Source organism: Ceratotherium simum, chromosome 1, assembly GCF_057802395.1.
Source record: "Ceratotherium simum simum isolate JZ-2026a chromosome 1, ASM5780239v1, whole genome shotgun sequence".
Classification (NCBI taxonomy): domain Eukaryota; kingdom Metazoa; phylum Chordata; class Mammalia; order Perissodactyla; family Rhinocerotidae; genus Ceratotherium; species Ceratotherium simum.
This window is the reverse complement of record NC_141900.1, coordinates 86,042,718-86,055,634: the sequence shown is the minus strand read 5'-3', so window position 1 is coordinate 86,055,634 and position 12,917 is coordinate 86,042,718. Positions and strand designations below refer to the sequence as shown.

Here is a 12,917-nt window from a genome sequence, read left to right as displayed (position 1 = left end):
CTTTTTCCTGCCTACAGTTTGGAATTCTTCTACCTGGAGGAAGTGATGGTGACCACAGTGAGCAGAAAAGAACGATGAGAGGTTCAGGGAGGGCCACCAAACTAGACCTCTTCAGCTTAGCTGCCAAGACCTTGAACCAAAGAATCCACAAGCAAATTAGCCCTCTTCCCATTTGGTCTCTGGGGATAGGGGGTGCATAGGGTAGGTAGTGTTTCCTGGCTGTGCATTTCTACACACACACACACGCTGGCCAATCCTAAATCAGAATCCCTGGGGTATGTATGAGGCCTCAGCATGCATATTTTGCAAAAGCCCCATGGGTAATTCTGCTGGAGAAACACCCAGGACCTAGAATTGTCCAGGAACCATTGCTCTAGACTGAGTGGGGGTAAATGGTGCCACTCTTTTGTGAGAGAGATTAGCCCTGAGCTAACATCTGTTGCCAATTCTCCTTTTTGCTGAGGAAGATTGGCCCTGGGCTAACATCCGTGCCCATCTTCCTGCACTTTATATGTGGGACACCTGCCACAGCATGGCTTGATAAGCAGTGCTTAGGTCCGCACCCAGGATCCAAACCTGCAAACCCCAGGCCGCCAAAGCGGAGCACGTGAACTTAACCACTAGGCCACGGGGCCAGCCCCAAACGATGCTACTTTTGATGAGAGATGAGTATGATTTGAGTGTTTTTAAAAATTAAATATGAATATAAATCATTAGTTTATGTGCCTAAACTGAGGTACGAGGGTTGTAATATTGTTAACATTAATACTCTAAGATAAAGCTGAAGAATCAGTCCTTATGAACTGCATTTTGGTAAGTGCTGATATAGTCCAAAGCAAAAGTAAGAACTGTTTGCTCATCATAAACCCTTCTCAGGGATCCTGGGACTTCCCTTAAAAATTAAGGCAGCCAGTAATGGAGCCAGCTGACTGTAATCGCTAGATTGGGTGACCTGTATCTGGCTCTCTCCCTTTCAAAAAGTGGAAGGTTAATGTTTTTTAAAAAAGACTTTTGAACTGATAAATGTTTTTACTATTTTAGGAAAAAATGTTCATTATGATGGATTTTTCCAAAGAATGAGTATCTTTGTTTCATTCTTGGTTTATAGCTTAGGTCCGTTCTGCCAACATATTTATCTTGAAAGAAGATTTTGTACACATCTGCACGTTTGAGAGATGTTCTTTTGGGGAGGACCCTCTCAGGAGTAATCACTCTGTTAGCCACCTTCAGGAATGCTGTACTCCTTTAAAATGGCCATAGCCACAACATCCTGGCTTTCAGAAGCTGTCATCTTCACCTGAAACTGGGCTGTGTACTTTTCCTTTTCTGCTCTTCTGTTTTATGGGTGTGACTCAGCACATCTGTAAAATGGATCAAAAGTATGTTAATGCAGGAAGACAGTAGACACAGGAAGGAAGAACCAGTAATTGAGGGTTCTTGTATTTGTTTGGAACAAATACCTAGGCAGAGGCACTTATTGGTAGCTTAAAAAACTTAAAAGTAGTGGGGAAGGGTTTAAAAATTTCTTCCTGGAACACATGAAACACCTAGTTATGAAATATTCACCATGTTGTCTGCAATATTTCTCGAGTCCTGAAGCACTTCTGAACAATACTTAAAGAGAATAAAACCTGTACTTTATTTTTTTAAGGTTTTTGTTGTTTGATAGCAACATTCTGCTGCTAATCTTTTTGAGCAGCGCCTGTAATGATGACATGGCAGGAGAAGCCTGGCCCAGCTCACTGTGCACCGGTATCTGTGAACAGCTGTGGGCTACTTCCTGTGGTTGGGCTACTTGAAAACAAGCACACTGCCTCTGTGAAATATCAGACAGTTCAGCTGCAGAAACTTCTGACCATTCTCTGCTTAGAGATCATCCTGCTGGCCTTGGACTTGTGAGAAAGGAAAACTTTGAGAGGGGGGTGGCCATTTCTGAGGGTATGCAATTTTGACACCAAGGTGCGGGGAGCTTGTGCCATCAAGAAGGTTGAGACAGTGTTCATTTTAGCCATTAAGGGAGGCAGCATAGGGTAAGCCCAGGTTTGAAACCTGGCCCTTTGGTCAGGTTACTTAGCCTCTGACCTCTCTGTGCCTCAGTTTCCCCATATGCAAAATGGAGATAGTTATGGTACCTACCTCACTGGCTATAGTGAAAGTAAGAGTGTTTATGTAAAGTGTTTACTAGTGCCTGGCTTGTAGTAGGTGCTATGTGAGTGTGAACTTGCTGCTGCCATTCCTGTTACTGTTACTAGTGTTCATGTAACTCTTATTAACTCTTCCCTGCTCTAGGATCATGTTCAATTTGTAAAACTTCCGCACTCCTTGTTTTTTCTTCTTAATTTGCTTATCTTTTGGCATTTCCTACCACTGCCTTAATAACCCACCCACCTAAGGATAAAGAGAGGAAAAGAAAAATTTTTTGAAACTTTTCATGTTTTATTGAATATTTCAAACATATGCAGAAGTAGAAAGGACATATTTATAGGAAAATTCCATTTTTAAAGGTAAAAAAAATAGTGTCATTTGAAGTGTGAAAAGTAGAAATTACAAGCCTATTGCCTTGACATAACTTTTTAAATATTGTTCTTAGGTATACATACTGTACATAGTTGTAATTCTAGAGAACATACCATTTAATGGACTTTCTCCACCTGGCATTGGAGCATAAGCATTTTTCTCTGTCCCTTAGCCTTTGCAAATAGTTTTCAGTGGTTTTGTACCATGAATAATTATTGGTTTGTTGAATATGTTGCTTCCTTTTTTAAAAAATTATAAGAAAAACAGCAGTAAAAATCTTACTGCAGATGGTTGGGGGTTATCTTGGAAGATTATTTTTGTTTTGCTCTATTGATTAGGAATCTCTGTATTTGTCTCCTGGTACATGGGAATCTTATTATAATGTGGTTCTTTGGGAAGTTAGCTTTATGAAGGTGAAATAGCCTCAGTCTGTGTAATAATACCAAGTCCATAACTTGGGGTTAGAGGTAAACGTGCTCTGCATCAACATCTGTGCATGAGGACATGACTGTGCTAGCTGTCATAGGACTCTCCATTACATCACTCTAGACCTGAGCTGTTCAATATGGGATCTACTAGCCATGTGTGGTTATTTAAATTTAAATTAATTAGAATTAAACAAAATTAAAAATTCAGTTTCTCAGTCATACCAGGCATATTTCATGTGTTCAGTAGCCACATGTGGCTACCACATTTGACAGTGCAGATACAGAACATTTTCATAATTGCAGAAAGTTCTATTGAATAGTGCAGCTCTTGAACATGATGTAATCTATGCAGAAATAGAAGTACAATGATGTACACCTGAAATTTTTACAATGTCATAAACCAATGTTACTGCAATAAACAAAAAATTAAAAAAAAAAATAGTGCAGCTCTAGCTCATTCTCTGACTGCTCACTTTCTTAACCTTACAGTGACAAGGAAAAGCCTCCTCTTATTTGTAGGGTTTTCTAGAGTAGCGGTTGGCAAACTTTGGCTGCCTGTATTTGTATATAAAGTTTTATTGGAACACAGCCACACCCATTTGTTTACCCAGTGTCTATGGCTGCTTTTGTGCTACAGTGGCAGAGCTGAGTAGTTACAACAGAGACTGAACGTGGCCCACAAAGCCTAAAGTACTTACTCTGGCCCGTTACGAAAAAGTTTGCTAACCCCTTTTGTCTAGGCCAGGGTTTCTCAACCTCAGCACTATTGACATTTTGGCCCAGATAATTCTTTGTTGTGAAAGGCTATCCTGTGCATTGTAGGATGTTTAGCATCTTCCCTGGCCTCTATCCACGAGATGCTGGTAGCACCACCTGCCCCCACTCCCCCAGCTGGTTGTGACAACCCAAAATTTCTCCAGACATTGTCAAGTGGTGGGCAGCAAAATCACCCCTGGCTGAGCACCACTAATCTAAAGTGATGTGGCTTAACAAAACATTCATTTATAATACTGGATAAGAGTGCTCACTGTGAAAAACAAAAAAAGAGTCCATTAAAAGAGCAGAATAAATTAAAGAGTAGTTTTTATGCTATTATATTTTAGCCTTCCCTCCAGAAACAAATGTTTTCTATAAAACATGGTAGAGTAACTAGAATAGGGCAGAGAAATGGAGGCGTTAAGGTTCTACAGTTATGTCTGCTAACTGAGAAGCACATAGAATGGGAGAGCGTCTCTGAATTTATGAGGATGTGTGGTTTATTTTACAGGTTTTCAAGGCCTATATCCTTTATAAAACACTATGTGGCTACAGGGTTTTTGTTGTTTTTGTTGAACTGTGTGTAGATGTCATCTGTGTACACCCAGCACCTTGTTCTGAATCTGGCAAGAAGGGAGTTAATAAATATAGTAGGTTGGTATTTATCTGTTTTATGATTATTTATAATTTTAAGTGGTCCATATAGATTCCTATCCTCCTTACCCAGAATAATTGAAAAACTGGTTATATTTACCTTCATTAGAAGTTAGGAGAATTGAATTAAATGTCAAGGCCTATAAAATTGTGTTCAGTTCTTTTAAAATCTGGCGCTTGAATACTTTTCAGGGTGGGGGTTTTCAAAGCTGTAGAAAATGGTGATATTAAGAGATTAACCACTCATTTTGTTGGAATGTAGAGTGCTGTAGAGTATTGGGACACAAGTTTTAATTAATAAACAATGTATGTAATATTTCTAAATTATTGGTTTAGAAAAATGAAGTGAATTAGAATTGGGACAATTGCCTTTCAAAGTGAATATCAGATATACCTTTATCTGGTTCTTCAAATTAAAATTAAATTTAAAAATTGGTATTGAAAGGAATATATAATATAGATCACATGTAATGGAGCACAGTTATATGGAAAAACATCCATATGATTAAATATCTAGGAAGGTAAGCAGTTTTGACTACTGAATTCAAATGAATTTTAGGTGAACTTGCTTGTTCCATTAATGATGTATTTCTGTTTATTTTTTCAGATCTTACCAATATATTTGAGTCCTTCCTGCCCCAGTTGTTGGCCTATCCTAACCCCATAGATCCTCTCAATGGTGACGCTGCAGCCATGTACCTCCACCGACCAGAAGAATACAAGCAGAAAATTAAAGGTAAGAAGGCAAATAGTTTAACCTGGAGACAGAAGAACTTTAAGTCTATTGGGCTTTGATAATTAAAAGCCCTTCTAATCATTTTTCTCAGGCCTAAAAAGAGACAGCTGTGGGCTGGAGCAGAGCTCACTAGCCTCTGTAGTTCCGAGGGTCAGAGACACCGTTGAAGACTGGAGGTACCAGCAAGGAAGAAGAGAAGGAGAGAGAAAGAGCGAAGGGAAAGATGAGAAAGTGGCAGGCTCACCTGTTGGATGGTAGTAGATGTAACTCTGCCAGAAATCCCTGTGGACACAAAAAACCTTTGCCTTCATTTGCTTCCTCTTGTAAAATTAGAAAATTGGACTTGAGAGTCAAGTATTAATTGAAAAGCATAATCTCACATTTGTTCACAGACAATATCATCCTGGCCTTTCAGGAAAGCAGCTTCGGGAGCTGGGAAATGCCTAATTCATCTTGAGACTTTTTAAAAAATTATATCCTTTCACCTGTTGAATTAAAAATACCCAACTGGGGGCCGGCCCAGTGGCGCAAGTGGTTAAGTGCACGTGCTCCGCTGTGGTGGCCCGGGGTTCGCCGGTTTGGATCCCGGGCGCACACCGATGCACTGCTTGGCAGGCCACGCTGTGGCGTCGTCCCATATAAAGTGGAGGAAGATGGGCACAGATGTTAGCCCAGGGCTAGTCTTCCTCAGCCAAAAAAAAAAAAAAAAAAAAGGAAGATGGGCAGATGTTAGCACAGGGCTGATCTTCCTCAGGAAAAAAAAAAATAACCAATGGGCTTCTTTTCTTGGTCCCATACTGATTTGCTTTTACTTTGGGAAGTTTACATCTGGGCGCATTTCTCCTCTACTGCAGATACCCGGCCCCAGTACCCTGGTGCTGTGGGACTTTTCTATTAAAACTTGAAATGTGCTGTTCAAGTTAGAAATGTGCTAGTAGTGGTGGTAGTTTGCTCATCCCTTAAGATTTAGAACCCTATTTTCCTATTCTTAAACAGTTTACATGCTAATGGGATGTGAATTTCATAAAAATGAAAATATAGTTATAAAAGAACATCTAAAGCTCCACACAGGTTTACCAATGTTCATCATATTGTCCTTTTTATCTCTATATGTGTTTGAGAACTGTCATAGTGAAAAGTCTAGATACATAAAGTTCTACCAAAAAGGAAAGGAATTCAGTCTGTAAAAATGGGCCTGCTCTTAACAGTGGCAGGCGTTGGTATCTGCCCAATTTTTAGCATGACTTGCCCATCTGCATAGCAATTGAAAACATCAACTTCTGCAAAATGTGTGGCCCCTCTGAGGTACATTTGCAAGAGATGAGGGTAGAAATAATTTATGAGAGCTTGAATATATAGGTCTTCACTTTTAACAGTGCCAGTATGAGACAAATGGGAGCATTTGGGGCTGTTTGTTGAGCAATGGTTTTCCTTCTGTTTTCTCATTCTTCCCACGTTTCTCTAGAGTATTGTTTGGTACTTTTGTTGAGATAAAGTAGAAATAAATCGACTCTAATTAATTTACTTAGGTCTCAGGTGCTTTGCAAATTCATATCTAATTTAGGTAGCACAATATCTACATAGCCAAACAAACGTGTATTTCAAGAAAAAGGCAGTTTCAACCACATAAAATTCTTCTATGAGACTGTATTCAAGTTTTGACATAGGAATCACTTAACAGTGTCTGCAACCCACAGATATCTCGGTGCACAGCATATTTCTATAGTTGTTATAGTCATTATGCCTCAGCAATTTAACACTATTCCTGTTTAGTACCTATCTGCTATAGCAACAATTACAAAAAGAACCCAACCTACATTTTTATCTTAGACTGGCTAGCTCTAGCTTTCTGAAATGTTAATGTTGGCTGTCATTTTGTCTTCCTTAGTAATCTGAGAAAATCATGGCTATCAGACCTGAGCTCACCCCAACTTCCTACTGTACCTTTTATATGTATTTATTCCCCCCATCTTTTCTTTGTTCCCCCTATGGGAATAAGAGATGTCCTGTCTTATTTCTCAGACTCACTACCCCCACCAACCTGTGATCTTATTCTCCCATTTATGCCCTTCATCCTGGCACTGTTGGTCCTCCCCCTCCACCTGCAGACTATTAGGGGGCCATTTCAGAAGTCCTGTGGCCTCCTTTAGGAGTCTTGCTCTGTATTTCCTTTCATTTTCAAACGTCTCGCTTCCTTGCCTTAAACTCCTGAGGTCTGGTTTGTTCCCCCTCCTCTACTGAATCTGTAATCTCATTTCTTCCTAATCATGTGGACCCTTCTCAAGATCCATTTTCCTGGACCTCTCTGCAGCTTTGGTATTTTACCCCTTAGCTTTGTGAAAACTCTTCTCATTCCAATTTCTAAACGTGGTCATTCTCTTAAGATTCCATCTTCAACTACCTGTCTTCCTCTCCCCCACCCTGTGGGGAGCTTATTCACCCCTCACAGCTTGAGATGATCCCGTCCAGGTAGATGATTTCCAAAAATGTTTGTCTAGGCGTGACCTCTCTCCCCAGCTGCCTCCTGGACATTTCCACGCCTAACATCACAGGTCAGTGTAGGTACCCTTTCTTACCATGAACATTGGTCAGCATTCATATTTAATTGATGCTGTTTTATCTCATAAATATTGGACTGCTTGTAGGGCGGGGCACCTTGGAGCTTTCTAAAGATATGTCACTTCCTGCTCAAAAACCTTCACTGAGTGGCCTCTTAGCCTGCCATTCAGGACTCTCTGTAACTGTGAGTGATCTACGTCTTTGCCTTTACTCCTCTAAATGTATCAATATGTGACAATCAAATTGGATGAGTTTCAGATACCCATCTCTTTGCTTCCTTAGTTAGTCATGGAAAGTTTCAACCCTACAGAAAAACAGAGAATAACTTAACAACCGTGTGTCCGCCATCCAACTACAGTCATGCGCCACATGACAACATTTCAGACAACGACGGACCACATTCTTACCATATAGCCTAGGTGTATAGTAGGCTATACCATCTAGGTGTGTGTAAGTACACTCTATGACATTCACACAACCACGGGATCACTTCATGACACATTTCTCAGAACGTATCCCCGTTGTTAAGCGACACATGACTGTATAGCGACACATGACTGTATAGCAAAACGTTTTGCCTTATTTGCTTCAAATTTTTTTACAGAAAGGAAACAAATGTAGTTCTCTCTTAATGTTGTATCTTAACATCCCAACCACTTCTCCTCTCCCTGTGCTTTTGGGGAGGCTATGCTTTTCCCCTGGCATGGCGCCTCCTGTGCTGCAGCCGACAGGACTCCTGCAAGGGTCAGTGCAGATGTGATCGCCTTCCTGGCTCTAAGGGCCGCAGTCCATTCCTCCATGCTTCCTCTGATGGCGCTTAGCAGCTCACTGCTTTTATCGTTATCTGTTTCTCCTGCACATTAGTGACCTTGCTCTTCATTATTCTCTCTCCTGAAAGGCCTTGTCCTAGTAAGCACTTAATACATATTTGTTTCCTTGAATATACTTAAGGCTGAGACTAGCAAATTAGAGCGTCCAAGAACAATGTCAAAGTGCAGCAACTTCTTTATACAAAGGAAGAAACAAAGTAGCCAGCCCATTAGAGTAAAAATAAAATTTCAGAGGGTTTAATAAACATTTCTCACTCTAAAAGGTGAATTAAGGTAAATTTCTACCTCGTCAGGGGCTTTTTAATCTCATTATCTCTGTGTAAAATTTTGTTATAATGAATTTGAAGGACTCTGAAGTCAGAAGTCTACAAACTTTTTTGTAAAGAGCCAGATTTGGCCACATGTCTCTGTCACATATTCTTTTTCTTTCTTTCTTCTTCTTTTTTGTTTTTTTAACAACCCTTTAAAAATATAATAAATATTTTTAACTAGGCCCTTGCACTAAGTTATTCAAATTTGGCAGGCCCATTTAGCCATTTCCCTTATTTTCCTTTTGCACTTAGTCCCTACAGCTCTATAGGGGGAAAAACAAGGCATCAGGACACGAGGAGATGTTTTTCTCCTACTGGCATTCTGAATGAGGATTCTTTCTTGTCTTTTCATATTGTGTGTAGGCTAGTTACTTGAAAACAGTGTGCACTTAAGAGTTTTTAGGAACAAGTTTAATTGTTTATTCAGCAGTTCTTAAAATTTTTTTCAGCCAGCAGGTTCAGCCTAGGGTATAGTAGCATAAATCTTTAGGTAGATAATAGATGGTGAAGTCGCTCAGAAGGTAGCTGTGTCTCCACATAGCAGCTCATTCCAGAGCAGATTAGGAGACTGTTTTTACCAGCTGCTCAAAAACCTGACAGGCAGGCTCTGTTTAGGCTAAAATCTATTCCCAAAATAATAGATTTGGGCTGACTGTAATTATATAACTGCAGATCTAAAAATGATGGGGGATTTCCTTGTAAATTACTACGGAACCATAACTAGTCCTGTTCTATCTGGGAGGTGAATGGTTTTATTAGCATAGAAAGTATGGGGTTCACGTTTCCCCAGTCCATCAAGTTTGGAGGAGTGCGCCATATTGGTAAGCCAACAAGGAAAGAGTTGGAGGGCGCTCTGGCTGGAGAATGGAGGCCATTTAACACCAGGCATTATCCTGGACATCTGCCGGCTTTCCCATGGCGTGCAGCTGAGGCCCAGGGTGATCAGCTACTGGGGTGGTACACTTCCACCTCGGGGGTGTTCATCCACCTGGGAGGTGATGGCCCAAGGGAGTTCCTAGGATAGTGATGCAGTGTATTTATTCCCCTGCAAATCAAGTGTTCTGCTTTGCCTCTCTTACTAAGGGGGCAAAATGCACAAACTCCAAAGACATCTCCCTGTGGGATTTTCCCCTTAGCTTTAGAGACCATAACTATCATCTTTGTTACCCCCTGTCATGTAAGGAAGGCTCGAACCTCCCTGGGACTTGCCAGCTTGGGGGTCGCTGAAGCACATGCCTGCCTGCTCACTGCCCTTGTGTTTTCTTTATCCCCACCCCCTGTGCAGAGTACATCCAGAAATATGCAACGGAGGAGGCGCTGAAAGAGCAGGAAGAGGGCACCGGTGATAGCTCGTCGGAGAGTTCTATGTCTGACTTTTCGGAAGATGAGGCCCAGGATATGGAGTTGTAGTAGAAGAAGCATCTGCTTTTCAGAAAGACTATTATTTCCTAACCATGAGAAGCAGACTATAATATTCATATTTAAACAAAGCAATTTTTTTTATTACTAAACAAGGTTTTTATGAATAATAGCATTGATATATATATATTATATATCACCCTTTAGATCTTGATTTCTTGGTCATTTCTCAACCTGAGGTGCATAGCATATTCCCACATTCCATTTTGGTAGCAATATGCGGTCTGAATGCATGCATTCATAAGTCCATTTGGCCAAGTCAGCCTGTATGCTACTGAACTGTTGAAAGAAATAGCCGCTCTGATAGATAGACGTGAGTAAAAATAACAAGAAAAAGTTGCTTCTTTTATTGATGGTTCCAAAGAAACAAACCAAACCAACCAGTTCTTGGACATGAAGATAGAATAGTGCTTTTTCTAAATGGAAAGGAAAAAAATGGGGAGGAAAAGCCCTGCTGTGGGAGTATTTAGAGCCAGCCCCGTCAGAATCAGAGCTGCTCCTTCCTCTGAATCCTAGGTGGCCCCATTTCTGTGGAGTAACAGTATAAAGCAGGGAGCTAATTGGAGTATTGAAACTTAAACCAATTTTTTGGACTCAGATTTTAAGTACATTTTTATATGTAGATTCCTGCCCTTCTTGCTATGAGGCCCTGCAGCCACAAGTGTTTGCTTTAGAGAACCTTTTGAAAGTTTTCTGAACCTGATTCTTTTTCTTGGGTAGAGCTTGTAATCCAGACCTTTTTTGAGAGGACAGGACAGGAGAACAGTGACTGGGAAGATGTTTCCTCTCATCCAGCACGTGCAGAGTCACATCCTCATCCTGTTGTTGGCCACTTTGAGACCGCTACCCTGGACGAAGAGCTTTAAATTTGAAGGTGGTTTTGTTTTGAGGTTTTTTTTCTTTTTTTTTCGGCGTGTGTGTGAATTGTGCTTAGACAGGTTGCAGATTTAATCTTCACCTACCAAGAGATGGCCGCCGCCTCGGACAGCCGCTCAGTGGACCGTTAGCCTCGGGAAGAAGACCCGTCTGGCGGCTGGGACTCCTGGGTACTCTCATTCATGTTTTGGTTTTGTTCTCCTGTCTGCTGCTGCTCTTGGCAGCAGCCTGGTCATCATCATCTTGTGGGAGTGGGAAATGGGTATTTTAGACCCAACACATATTCTAAATTTAAAATGAGTAATATTTGGAACAAATAAAGGTTCTTGTACCCAAAGTGGCTCTACATGAGAAAAACAAACCGCTGTTTTCAGAGTGTGGCTGAATAGGAGGAAAGGATTCAGAAATATGATGTAGTAGAACAGGTTTGGAAAGAAGAAAATTTTCTCTCTTGTATAAGTTAAGAGGAAATCAGACAGTTTAAAATGCCTGCTAATCAAATGTGTACTCAGCTAACCATATGTCCAGGTTGCCGGCAGAGTTCCTTTCAAATCTGAGTGTTGCCTGCTGAACGTGGAGAACTTCAGACAGCAACTCTGTATTCTGTTTTTGCCACAACCAATAGGACAATAGCAGAATTAGCCAATCCTAAAACCTTCTAAAGACAATTTTGAATGTCCCACTGGGATAATTTAATTTTTCTTTCTGATGTATGTTTTTAGTTTAAAAGTGCTATATTTCACAAGATTTGAGTCAGTGAGGTTGGAAGATATCCTATCTTTTTTTATTCAAAAAGCACAATCAATCTTTTCTTTGAAAATCTATATAAAATACAACTTGCTTTTAGCATGATTATTTTCCTAAATAAAAAGACAAAGAACTTACTTATTTTATGTTAATTACGGGCATGAAGCAAAAGGGTTTCTTTAAAAAAAATTTAAAAGTGCTGTTATGTAGGGCTGTGGTTAGTTAACCGTACTGAGTTATCTATCTAGCATTTGTGGCTTGTTGGAAGGGTAGTGTTAACTATTTAACATGTACTGGTGTACTTTAACTCTTATCTAGCACGTTGTCTTCTCATTACTCTGGGGGAGGGAGGGGCTGTGCTGGCACTGTCTAACCTGCTTACCTGCTGAACTAGCAGTTTGCTTGTGCTATAACTGTTGTAGGTGCGATTTAGGGTAGGCTTAAAGTGCTGGGTGGTGATTTGAGTTCAAACAATAAAAAATTGTATTTTTTCAATATTGTATAAACAATAGTGTTCTAATTACCTTTCAAAAAAATAATGTCCAGTAATAATTGCTTTTAATCTTTTCAAAACAACTAGTAGAACCAAGTTTAGGGAAGTTATGTGAGCAGTGCCACAGCCCTGCTCCCCGACTAAATCTATGTTTCTCTAAGGAAAAGTTATCAGCTTGCCTCCAATTGAGAGCTCCAGCGCTAGAAATCTGGTGGTGCAGACTTCTTGAATGAAGACTTATTGGGGGAGGTTGTAGGCGTTAAGAAGCAGATCTGAGTATGGCTGCAGTGTGTGTGTGTGTGTGCGTGCGTGTGTGCGCATGTCCATCCAAGTCTGTGTGATGAAAGTGTGATTAAGATGTAATTTAGGCTTCAATTCTATTAGCACTGGAAGCTCCTGAAATTGCTACTCAAGTCGTGCTGTACCCTCTCATTCTCTGCAAGTCTATCCTTTCTGGGCACTAACCTTGGTCCCATGCGTGTTTTTGGCTCTGTGGGGGGCTTTTCGTCTCCACTGGGAAATTGACTTTTGATAAGTTGAACAGAATTCCTTCTAACGCTAACTTTTTGTCCCTTCCCTGTACCTTGGAAA

The 12,917-nt window shown here is 40.5% G+C and overlaps 1 protein-coding gene across 2 annotated transcripts in view; it reads left to right on the top strand.

Moving 5' to 3' along the window:
• The window catches only part of UBE2H (ubiquitin conjugating enzyme E2 H), a 101,243-nt gene extending 88,915 nt beyond the window's left edge, over nt 1-12,328 (top strand). For both annotated transcript variants that reach the window (XM_087430636.1, XM_004418690.3), the window contains 2 exons: nt 4,963-5,091; nt 10,077-12,328. In XM_087430636.1, coding sequence (XP_087286762.1) covers nt 4,963-5,091; nt 10,077-10,201 — 254 coding nt within the window. In that variant the 3' untranslated portion in view covers nt 10,202-12,328. The remainder of the gene's footprint in view (nt 1-4,962; nt 5,092-10,076) is intronic.
• Nucleotides 12,329-12,917: the final 589 nt, after the last annotated feature.